Genomic DNA, 12,871 nt, shown 5'->3' with positions numbered 1-12,871 from the left:
CTGTCATCACTGTAGCTCTGTACCATACAACATTGAAAGAACATCTCACTTAGTAATCGTAATGTTATTATTATTTTAATTAGAAACAAATACAAATTACAAACATTTCTCATGTTAGCCATTGTAAGTGTACAATGAAGTCATGTGAAAAAATGATCCTATTATTCTGTAGCTGATCTCCAGAATCTTTTCATTACAAACCCAAAACTCTGTGCCCATGAAATTTTAAATTTTCATGATTCAGTTGTTGTTGAGGACAACATGGTACCTTAGACAGCATACATATGTGGAAGTTAGAAGATACATTTGGGGTGCTGTTTTTTTTCCTTCCACAAGTTGATTGGACTCTCCTCATTGGGCTTGGCAGAAAGCACATTTAACTGCTACACAGTCTTCCCAGGTCTCATCATTTTAGTTTCTTTGTATTTGTAGTGGATCACTGTAGTTTCAACAGCTAGAAGGAATCATGCAGTAGTAAACTGGCCATAACACTTAACAGAGGCTCTGTGGTAGTTATCCTTGTAGCATGTGTCAACTTTCATGTTATGAGATAAATGTTATAACATTTTATGGATACACTATGTTGTCTTTATGTGTTTGTTTCTTGATGGACATGTGGAATGATTGCACTTTCAGTTATTTTGAATGATTCTGCTAGTGAAGTGACTAATGAGTTATCTTCTCAAAACCCTGATTTTAATTCTTTTTTTTTCTTTTGCTCATACTAAGAAGTGGAATTGGAAGATGAAATAGTAATTCTGGTTTCATATGAAATAGCAGTTTATATGCATATGGAATGTACACTATGAGAGCTTCATTCATGAATGTATTTATAACAACAACAGAATTAATAAAGCATAAGAAATGTCTTAGCAGAGCCTAGGAAGCTCAGGGATTTACAGGAAGGGGTAGAGTCTGAGACTAGAACCTGGGTAGCTGCTATAGGAGTTTGAGCCTAAAGAGCACCCCAGCTCCAGGTGCTGGGCCTGGCTTGGGAGTCCCCAACTGCCAGGAGAAGGAGGAAGAACCCAGACTAGCCAGGGTTAGCCTGGGGATGGAACTGAGCTCCAAAAGCAATCAAAGCTTCAATCAGGGAGGTGAAGAAATGGAATTTCAGGATGAAGTGGACAAACAGGTGACTATGTATCCTTCCTGACATTGCTGGCTCAGTGACCGGGGGCATCTACATCCGCCATGTGACTGCTACAGCAGCAGGAGCTGGACTCTCAGTCACGGCCGGGCTTCAGTCAACAGTGTTACCATACTCTGCCAAATTGCACACCATGCCAAAGGATTTGCATGTATAGTTTTTGAGGACTTCCCTGCCTTGAGCTCAGTTCCTGTTTAGAAGAAGGCAAATCAAAGTGATCCCCAACCAAACCAATAGACCAGCATTTCCTATGAGCTGGGACCACAAACCACAATGGTTCCTCATCTCTGTGCCATAGTGGCTTTAGTAGCAAGTCTCTGAGCTGCTCCTGCGGAGGCCAGGTTAGCATGACATCACAGTACTCCTTGATTGAAGAGTGTATACTTGCCTAGCATGTAAGAAGCCTTGGGCTCAAACCCCAGTATTACAGAAAAAAAATTTCTTTATGAATTAAGCCAGGCACAGGGGCACACATACTATAATCCCAGAATCTGGGAGGTGGACTCAGCAGGAACAGGAGTTCAAAGCTAGCCTCAGCCACTGTGATGGCTCTTCTTGGTTGTGAACTTGATTACATCTGGAATTAACTAAAAACCAAGAAGCTGAAAAAAAAGAAATGTCTTCGAAATGCATTGCTTTTAGGAGGGAAATGATTACAGTTTAAAATATATTCTATAAAGCACATTTATGGCATGTCCTTTGAAGAATACTGCAGGGACATAAATATAGACTTTTCTCCTCAAATGATTCCATGCACAAAATGACAGCACAGCCACTTCACCACAAAGATCTAAGGATTACAAATACCATTCTCATACAAATTGACATACGGATCTGAATTTCATATAAAAAGAGAAGGACTGTAGCTCAGTGGTGGAGTACTTGCCATTCATTCAGGAGATGCTGGGTTCGATGCCCAGTCCTTCAAATATTATAAAATTTCTATAGACGAGAAGTAAGACAAGAGTGACCATGGCAATTTTAAGTATTGAGTTGTAACACTGCATTGACTATAACAACTGGCATTGTTAAATAGCAAACTTTACTATGAAACCGTAATCTTTTTTTTATTTGATTTGGTTTTAGAAAAGTTTTAATTGGCTTACATAGTACTGGATTTCTTTGTGGCATTTTCAAACCAATTTATTTTGGATTCTCCTCTTCCACTTTTCTCCTCCACTCCCCTGGTACCCTCTCACCCCTCTACATATTTATTATTATCTTTTTCACTTTAACAGCACATCGATCCTACTCCTCTCCCCTTGGTTTCCCAATACCTCGTTTCCCCTCATCTTTTGATCTCCTTTCTCGTTTCATAGCCCATAACCACTTTATCTCGACACTTGGATATATTAGGGACATTGTGATCAATGTCTCTGTTTGAGAAAGAACATGGTGATATTTTCCCCCTGAGTCTATGTCACCTGGCTAATTTTGCAAGTCTGTGTAGTTCCTGAAAATTTCATGATTTCCTTTTCCTTTACAGATGAACAAAATTACACTGGGTGTTAATACCACAGTTCTATTATCTGCAGAGGAACATCTAGGATGGACATCATTTCCTTACTATTGTGAGTACAGCAGCAGCTTGCATGAATGTGCAAGCATCTCTGTGGTAGGACATAGAGTCCTTTGGGTATATGCCCAGAAATTACACAGCTGTGTTACATTATAGTCCTATTTTTATTTTATTGAAAAATCTTTGTATTTATCTCTATAATGAATGTAGTACTTTACCCTCCTACACTTAGAGAGTGAGGATTCCTTTTCCACATCATTATCAACGTTTATTGTTGTCTATTCTCTTATTGTCAATCATTGTAAGGAGTGCGACATAGCCTCAAAGTATTTGTAATTTGCATTTCCCTAATAGCTAAATGTATTGAACACTTTTAAAAAGCATTGCTTCCTTTGTGTGGTTTTTCTTTAAAGAAATGCCTGTCCATTTCATTAGCCTTTTTGTTGACTAGAAGATTTGTGAAGAGGCTGTCTAATCCTTATTTTCCTTTATACATTCCTGGTTTTAGGCTACTGAGTGAAATACAGAAGCTTATGATTTTCTCCTATTCTGTAGGTTGTATCTCCACATGGCTGGTAGTCTCCTTTAATGTGAAGAAATTATTCATGCAATTCTGTGCATTAATTCTTAGTGCATTTCCTGTGCTATTACTCTTGTGGCCTCTACCTCCATCTTGTATTACTAACATTTTCCTCTGAGAGTTTTAGCAGTTCAGCTTTAGAATAATTTAACCTTGACTTTTGTGCAAGGTGAGGGGATATAGACATAAACCCATTCTTTTCAGGTAGATATCAATTTTACAGAAAGTCATTCAAGGGTCAGAAGGTCTGACCACTAAGTCACACCAAATATCAGAAAAGAAATGGTTATGACTTTGGAAATTCTTCCTGAGAACTGCTAAGATTCATCAGGGCAATCTTAGGTAAAGCTGGTCTCCTCCTTTATCCTTCTTTCTCAATGCTGGTCATTCCCTGTGTGACTTTGTATCCTCTCTTGTTCTCAGATCCTCCTTTAGCATTTGGCATTGTGAATAACAAGAGTTGATGGCTCAACACGTCCGAGATGCAGTAACACTCCAATTGGAACTTGGTAGTTATTTTTCAATTTTGTTGAAGAAATATTTCTAATTTGTAAAACTTCTACATTTTATTTTCCTGTAGAGTCTGCAATAGGATCCATTTCTTCCATGTGTTCAGTACCTTTAACTCCTGCTTTTGTGTAGGTTAATTTCTTTTAATTAATACCTGTTTATATGGTATGTGATGATCTCTCACTGAAACTTTGAATTGCATCCTTTCATTGTATTCCCTTAATTACTGGTAATGTTGAGCCTTGTTTTGGACTTTTCTGAATTGATTTAGAAATTTTAGCCAAGTCTGGAATCCATCTCTCATTTGCTTTATATTTTAATTTTTACTAATTTAGTTTTAAATATTCTTTTTAGCATAGAATGAGGAATCTTTGGGTAAGAGTGCTTTCTGCTGTTACTTTGGATCTGAGTTCCATTCCTAGCTCCTACCAGTGGCTCACAGTTGTCTACAAATGCAGCTGTAGGAGATGCTAAGCCTCTGGCCTCTGTTGTCGCTCATACTCATATCCAGGCTCCCAAACACACACTCAATTAAAAACAAGATAAATCTTAAAAGTATTTATATAGGTTTTTTTTTTTGATAATGACTTTTCTTTCTTTTAATGACTTTTAATTTTCTTTGTCTTAATGATTTTTGAAATCTGTTTCATGCAAACTTCATAAATAATGGCATGTTCTTAAAATTCTTTCTTTGAAAACTGACTGCAAATCATTGTGTTTAGTCAAAAGCAATGAATACGTTGATCTTTTTATTCATTCATCCATCATCGATTCATTCATTCATTTATCTTGTTTTTGTTTTTTTGGTTTTTTTTGGATGTGTTTCTCTATGTGAAGTCCTCACTATCTTGGAACTGCCTCTGTAGACCAGATTAGCTGTAAATTCACAGTTCTGTCTGCCTCTGGTTTGTCTCTTGAGTCCTGAAATAAAAGGTGCCACCACCATGTCTGGGGAAAACTTTAACCTTTAGTAAACATATACAATATTTTACATTGAAAGAGCAGAGATTATCTACTTTTATAAAAAAAATAATTTTAAGCCTGGTGGTGGCACATGCCTTTAATCCCAGCACTTGGGAATCAGAGACAGGTGGACCTCTGTCAATTTGAGGCTAGCCTGGCCTACAGAGCAAGATCCAGGACAAGTTCCAAAGCTACACAGAGAAACCTTCTCTTGAAAAAAAATAACAAAAACAAAATCTTTAAAACATCATTTCCAATGATAGAGCTATATAAATACAATAAAGTGATGAATATTTTATTCAAGCTAATTCCACGAAATAATGCACACTCATATTTCTCCAGGGTCTTTGACAGGAATAAATTTATTTACGTTTTTAATAGAAATGAAAATGGCCTCTGACAACTTGGCAATGGGAATTTTCCTCTTCTCTCCGATTACAGTGGGCATGCTTGGCAATTCCTCAATACTATTTTACTATGTCATTTTGATATTCACTGGAAAGCATTTAATGCCCAAAGACCTGATCTTAGAGCACTTGACTTTTGCCAACTGTTTGTCTCTCATCACAAAAGGCATTCCACAGACAATGGCACACTTTGGATTCAAGGATTTCCTGGATGACATTGGATGTAAATTGATAATGTATATTTACCGAGTAATGAGAGGGATGTCCCTGTATGCCATGTGGCTATTGAGTAGCTACCAAGCAATCACAATCAGCCCCAGCAACTCTAGGTGGCACAAGTTTAAACACAGAGCCACCAAGTACATTGGTCCCTCCTGCTCTCTAAGTTGGCTTGTTCACATGCTGTTAAACATCTTGACTCCAGCAAGAGTGTCAGGCCCCGTTTACAACAAAAATGTGACTAACTGGGTGAATTATGGGTATTGCTCATGGTTTGCTTCCAGCAATGTGACAATCAAGCTGTACATGTTCTTACTGTGCTTCTCTGATGGCCTGTGTCTGGGTCTCATGGCCTGTTCTAGTGTCTCCATGGTGAGTCTCCTCTACAGACATAAAAGACAAGTCAAGCATATCCACAGTTCTCACCACTTTCTGAAAGTCTCACCTGAGGACAGAGCCACCCAAACTATCCTCATCCTGGTGTGCACATTTGTCATCTCTTACTCAGTGTCATCCATCCGGCTTGCTTTTAGGACCTCCTCCAAAGGTCCAATGCTATGGGGAGTAAGTGTATTTCTATTTCTAGAAACATGCTTTCCCATAGTTTGCCCCTTTGTTCTCATCAGCAATATCAAGTCTATTTCTTGCCTGTTTTTACCCTGCTGTGGTAAGAGATAGCTCTCTCTATGTTTGATAGGAATCCTGGTTGTCTATGTTTTTTTATATATATATTGGCATATTCTTTTATCTGTTGTATAATGCTAAGACCATATTTAAAATATATCAAGCAACCCATAACTGACTCCTGCTTCATATGGTCTAATCACTAGACATTTTTATAGCATTTTTGCAGAAATTTTCTATTTAATACTGAGCATTCATTTCAAATATGTAGAATCATCATATGTGACAAATTTTTTGCAGAAATTTTCTATTTAATAGTGAGCATTCATTTAAAATGAATTAAAATCATCAAATATGACAAAAGGCAAAGTAATGGTGAAATTGAGAAAATATGTTCAGGAGACCAAACCTTATCTGGAGAATCAAGAAAAGACTTCCAGGTCTTGTGAATTGTTTTCATTTTATATGTATGGGTATTTTTCCTACATGTATGTCTTTGCACCATATGCATCCTACAGAGGTCAGAAGAGGCTGTTAAACCTCTAAGGACTGGAGTTATAGGTGGATTTTTGGCACTGTTGACCACTCAAATTAAAGCCTAGATGTTCTGATGAGCAGTCAGTGCTCTTAACCACCAAGACCTGTTTTATCAGATGTTTGATCAGGTTTTATGGTTTTTTTTTTTTTTAATTTTGTGTAGGTGTGTGTGCCTCAGTGTGTATAAGTATACCACACACAGCCTGCTGCCCACAGAGGCAAGAAGACCATATTGGATGCTCTGCAACTGGAGTTACAGGCGATTGTGAGCCACTCAGTGTGGTTGGTGGGAACTGAACTCAGTTCTTCTGGAAGTTCACTACCTGCTTTACCCACTGAGCCAGCTGTCCAGTGTCAAGCCATGGTTTATTGTCTCTCATACCCAGGCACTACAGTTCTTCAAGTGTCATCACTGATCTGGAAATATTGTAGGAAAATGATGGAAAGAGAATTTTCCATTAGAAAATTAGTCCGCCTCAGAAAGGCAAACGTTCCATTTTCCTTCATGTGAAATCAAGGGACAAAAAGGAATCAGAGTAAAATATGAACTAGTGAGAAGAGGACAGAGAGCAGGAAAGGGGGACATAGATGAAATAATGAGGATAAATATGTCACAAGCCCATGATGCACATGTGTGAAAGTGTCACGATGCTATCACCTATTTTATTCAATTAATATATGCTTTAAAATAAAATGTAATTAAAACCTGTCACCAGAGTGCTGTGGCCCATTAAGTTCATTTTACTCACATGTCTACCTCCATGACTCTGGCTCCAACAGGGCAGGTGCTGTAACATCTGCCTTCTAGGAGACTCATCAAAATGTTTTAATTGTGTATAATTCTATTCTCTACATATATTTATTTCTTCAAAAAGTAAACTTCTGGATTCCTGCTTTCTCCTGAGGAGTTACATTAATAACATACTTTATTTATAATAAATTTTCCTAGGAGAAAATTTCTCCTTTCCTGCAAAGAAGAAATGGGTCTAGCCAGGGGCTATCGGCTCCCTAGAGAATGCACATCCCAATAACCCAAGTCCTTCCCACTGGAGGATAAATGTTCTATCTTCTCCATGATGTGAGGGACTACATGTGAACACATGAACTTGGATAGGAGACCTTCAATTCTGAATTTTGTGCCATTATTAACAGGTATCGACACATAGTTTTTTATTTAAGTAAATAAAGTTATTTATTTTAATCTTTCCCACAATTTCTCCTCTCTCCTCTCCTGTGTTCCCATCCACTCTTCCTTCATTTCTGTTTAAGAAAGGACAGGTCTCCTGTGATTATCAACAAAACATGGCATATCAAGTTGTAGTAAGTGGGCCAGGCAACCCAGTATGAGGAGCAGGGTCCCAAAAGCCAGCAAAAGAATCAGAGACAGCTTCAGTTTCCACTGCTAGGAGTCCCATAAGAGAACCAAGCTACACAACTGTAATACATATGCAGAGTGCCTAATAACTAATGCATCAGCAAACTTTGAGTGCCATCTTTGAGTCTGTTCAGAGGGTCTGTATCTACATTTTAAAGTTTGGTTCATTCAGGTATCTGATATTTAGTTTTATTAATATTTGCCCATTCCACAAAACAGGACAATTTTCCTTATTTATGTTTGTGTGAGTCTGAGCATTTTGAAAATATTCTCTCATTTAAATATCAGCCTCTTATCTAATACATTCTCTGTGAGCTTTCTCTGCATATTACAGAAATTGTCACTTGGCCCTCCAGCTCCAAAACATCTTAGGATTTTAGTCTCATTTTGTTGTTTCTTCTGTTCAGTAATTTGTCTTATCTTATTACTGTATCTTATTTTCATAAAATACAGTTTGGATGTAAACCTGCTCTAAAGAAGGGAGGTTGCTAAATGCTACAGTTAATCTTGGCTTAGATTTTTCACAAGAGTGCTTGATTTTCTTCTGCCACAAAAAGAAACTTTGTGATTATTGGGAAAATGTGAAAAGTGTTAAGAGATGAGATAACATTGCTACATAGATATAAATATTCAGGGGTTGACAATTTAACTGTGGTTATGTGGTGTAATGCTGTTTCTGGTAGGAAATGTATAGTAGGGTCTGTATGACATATGATGTGAACAGTGCCAGGCATGGATCCCTGGGCAATGCATTTGAAAGACAAGCATTCTACCTCCAGAATATCCACACCCAGAAAACAGTCTTATCAAGCATGGAAGCCTTAGTAAAGTTGGATGAGAAAACCTTTTATTAACTATTGCAAGTTTTCTATCAGCTTGAATGATCTCACACCATAACATTTAAAAAATAATAGCAAAAGTAATACAATGTCTCACATTTTGTTCCTTAGAAAATACTGAAATACTGCTTACAAATTTAGGGAAAGCATTTTCAAAATGTGGAATGGAAAAAAGTTACCTGTAAACACACACACACACACACACACACACACACACACACACACACACACACACACACACTACATATCTTAGCATTCAGGAAGGCAAATTAACCTAGGAAATATGGCAAAGCATTTGATAGATGTGTTATTTCTCTTTCTTGTTACTGGCAAAATGCCTGACTAAGGAAAATCAAATAAGGAGAGGTTTGTTCACAGCACATTCTGAAGGCACAGTCCATCATGGTAAGGGAGTAGCAGTGAGGGAAGATGGAGTTGTGATGAGAGAGCATATTAATGCTGAGTTCACAGTAAGTGAGTAGAAAAAGGAATGTCTGTGTTCATTTCACTTTTCTCTTTGGCCCTTTTGATTAAGACTCTACACCAGCCTATGTGATGGTGTCACCTTGATTCATAGTGGGTCTTCTGTCCTCAGTTCAGCCTCTCTGAAACACCCTCACAGTTATATCAACAATGAAGAACAACCATCAGGAGTCCAAATACCAACTTGACACTCATATGCTTGCCTTTTAACATTAAAAAAATAATCATTTAACAAAATTCCACATTTAGAATGGTCAAAATGTCAGAGGATGCCTAACTTTAAAATGCATACTTAACCATAAGGAGATAAATGCATATATACAACAACTGACATAAAAATCCCAACACAGAATCAACAAGGATATATATGGATATGTATGTGTATTGGAACTACCAAATGTTTATGCTCATGATATATTTTTAACATTTCAGAAAGCTGAACACCATTAAATTAAGTTGGGAAATATATGAGGGTAGAGAAGCTGGGAGAAGGGATAAATAACACTAAACATGCTTAGAGAACACAAATATAAGTGTGTGTGTGTGTGTGTGTGTGTGTGTGTATTCAATTGGAGTTATTACGCCATACAGAGGATGATGTTCACTTCAGAAACCATAGGTTACCAACTAAAACGCCACATGTAAGATGACTCTCCTTTCCTTGTTGTTCAGAGTGTCCAGGAGAACCCCCCCAAATGTAAATATTATTGCCATTGCTCTTGATTACCCACCAGAACTGGATGACAAGACAGTCTTGCTGAAGACACCACACACTTTGGGAAGGTGACATGAGAAATCATATTCATATTGACCAAGCAGCTTCACCTGTGTTGAGTGTCTTTCAAAGCACCAAAGATGCATGAGGGTGCTGGAGGAAGAAAGTCACCAGTGGACCTACCCAGCTGTGAACACTGTGAACTACAGTAATGATTGGCATAGGAAGACACTGACATTGGTACAGTGGTGGCAAAATTATTATTGGGGTAACCAGCAACTTTCTGGTTGGACTTAGGGCTCCCTCCAAAGGAAGCCTGGTGATGCATATCTGGCCAGGAATCCATGATTGAGGATATACAGATCCCATGAGTGAAATTACTGCTATTACTTTGCTAAATGGACAGAGTGTCAAACAACCCTCTACAATCATACATCTTTACCTCTAGATTATTGCAACATTCCAATCTCATCAGAGAAGTTTCTTTGTGCTGTGAAGGGTGGTTCTCACACTGACCAAAGTGCAGAGAATAAGTGACTCTGTAATGATCTGTCACAAGTAGGATATCTGTATCTTCCTCCTCACCCCAAGGGTCAGATATCATCATGGAAAAGGGGATGGAAAGATTGTAAGGGACAGATATCAGGGAGAATCAGAGAAAAACAGTATCTGTTCTCTATGACAGGAGCAGTGCACTCATGAACTCACAACTTGGATGCATGCATAAGACCTGTACATGGTCAGGCTTCTCAATATTCTAGCATGAGGGAGGAGTTCATGAGACCCCAGCCATGACTGAGGAGCTACTGACATTTCAAGTATTCTAGAAAAGGAGGCTCAGTTTTCCTTAGGGATATAGGCCCCAGTAGGTCAACCAAGCTCCAGTGGATGGCTTCGCACAACTATGTGTATATGGACAGCAGAAATTGAAATTGGCAGTTTATGGAAACTACTGGACATGAAGTTGCAAGAGCTTAGGAATGTGGAGGTGGATATAAAGGATTTAGGAGGACAAATAAGGGGGTGAACATGATCAAATCGCATTTATGCATATATGAAATTCTCAAAGAATTAATAAAAAATACTGTATTTCAAAACTACACCCACAAGCATAATTCTGTCTTCAGTCTGTACAGACAAGCATGCATGTGTACACTGCAATTAGTTGAAAAGGAAATTCAGGCCAGTGTGCACCAGCAGCTTGGCGGCCTGGACGCTGCACACCAAGCAGTCCAAGAGTCCAAGGGCCAGAGTCCAAGGTAGCGCGGCCTGGCTGCCTGGGCCGACAGAGACCCATGCCGCACTCAGGTTCCCGCCGCAGCTCACAAAGATGGGGAGCCTAGCAGCGGGCAGGCACGACTGGCACCAGAGCAGCGGAGGTCCGCGAGGCGCGCCAAGTCTCCTGTCTCACCTGTGGGCACAGCCGCCCTTGGCATCGCCCCTGGCGTCCCCATACAGCACCGGTGGCTTGCAGCTGCCCTGGTGGCAACGGATGCCCGCGCTCTGCCGGCTGAGAAGGAGGTCCTCAACCTCCCGGGCGAGGGGACCTTCCCGGGGGGATCCGGGACGTGCAAGTTGGGCTGTGGCAGACTCGGCTGGACCGTTCGGACCCCAGCGCGGCGATGGTGTTGCAGATCCAAGAGCGGAGCGAAGCCCCAGCCCTGATGCTGGCCTGCGGGGCGGTGGCAGTGGTGGCGAAGAAGCTCCCTAAGGCCCCAGGTGGAGCAAGAGGGGGCAGAGGCGGTGGAGGAGCCTGAGAAGGCGTGGCGGCAGAGTAGCGGAGGAAGGCGACGCGAATTTCTGGCGTGGGGCGACAGGCGACCAGCGCCGGGGCCGCTCCTGAGCCCACAAGCCCGTCGAGCCTTTGCGCAGTCCGCGGCCAGTCCCCCGCTTCCCAGCCCCATGGCGCCCCGCAGCGCGCGATGTTGGCCCACTTGCCAGAGCGGTAGTTTTCTGGGCCTGAAACTTTCTGCTAACCTCCTTGCCGGTTTCCGCCCTCACCCCCGGCGTCCTCCCTCGCGCTGTCCCCTCCCTCTGCCCAAAAGACCCAGATAGCTTCCCTGACTGGCGCCTCCAGTCGCAGCGGAGCGCTCACTGGTGGCGGATGGTTTGCGCCATCTGGCGGTCTTGGTGGCTTCACTCAAAGAAGTACTGATGCAGCGCCTGGACCTTCACTGAGCTACTTCTGCGGCATAGGCCCAATTGGCATTCTGATATGCAGCTCCTCAAGGCTCTCTGGGCATTCAAAGGGGCCGCGCTCTGCTGCTTCCTGGTCATGCACAGTTCCTTAAAGAAGGTCAGCGGGCCGCTGGAACCTGTGAGATTGTGAACCTAGACTTGGGCAGCAGCCAGCCAAGGAGGAGAATCGCCAGGCGGACTGCATGCTGTGCATGCAGAAAGAGAAAGATTACAGGCACCGTGCAAGCCCGGGCTGCTTGTGTGGACTAGGTCTAGAAGATAAAGTCCAGCCATGGCCTATGCAGCTTCAGTCAAGGTCTCTCAGAAGCGAAGGTGCTATGTTCTAACATGAGAAAACTCCCTCTTCCAGAACATTTACTGGCAGCACAAATCTGTTGATGAGAATGCAGTTCTCATGACAGAACTTCCATGGCTTACCATAAAATGTGGGATTAAGTTTTCAGCGTGAACACTGGGGGACACAATCAAGATTTGGCATTTTGGAAATGTGCAAACTCTTAATGCACCTGTGCAGTTTCAAGAAGGTCCCCTGGTGTCTCTGAGTTGTGAGCAGAAAAGCAGCAAAAAGCTGTTGTGTGAAGCCTTCTTGCAGCCTGGCACCTCCTTTGTGTCTTGGCATCATTGTCTCCCTGCAGCCTAGATGTGCACTGAGGATCTGCAGCTGGCTCTGCTAATATGGGAGAACCACAGGTGAAAGTTTCAGCTTTGCAAGTTGACAGGTACACATGGCCAGTATTATTATGTATATGTA

At 40.9% G+C, this 12,871-nt stretch overlaps 1 protein-coding gene across 1 annotated transcript; it reads left to right on the top strand.

The window, feature by feature from the left end:
- The first annotated feature begins 5,084 nt into the window (after positions 1 to 5,084).
- Positions 5,085 to 6,026, top strand: LOC128094521 (vomeronasal type-1 receptor 3-like). The gene has a single exon (XM_052712933.1). The coding sequence runs from the start codon at positions 5,106 to 5,108 to the stop codon at positions 6,024 to 6,026; it is 921 nt and encodes a 306-aa protein (XP_052568893.1). The 5' UTR covers positions 5,085 to 5,105.
- Positions 6,027 to 12,871: the final 6,845 nt, after the last annotated feature.

The sequence above is a fragment of the Peromyscus californicus genome, unplaced genomic scaffold (assembly GCF_007827085.1).
Source record: "Peromyscus californicus insignis strain IS unplaced genomic scaffold, ASM782708v3 Scaffold_4__1_contigs__length_199733344, whole genome shotgun sequence".
NCBI lineage: Eukaryota > Metazoa > Chordata > Mammalia > Rodentia > Cricetidae > Peromyscus > Peromyscus californicus.
This window is presented reverse-complemented; position numbering and strand designations above follow the sequence as displayed.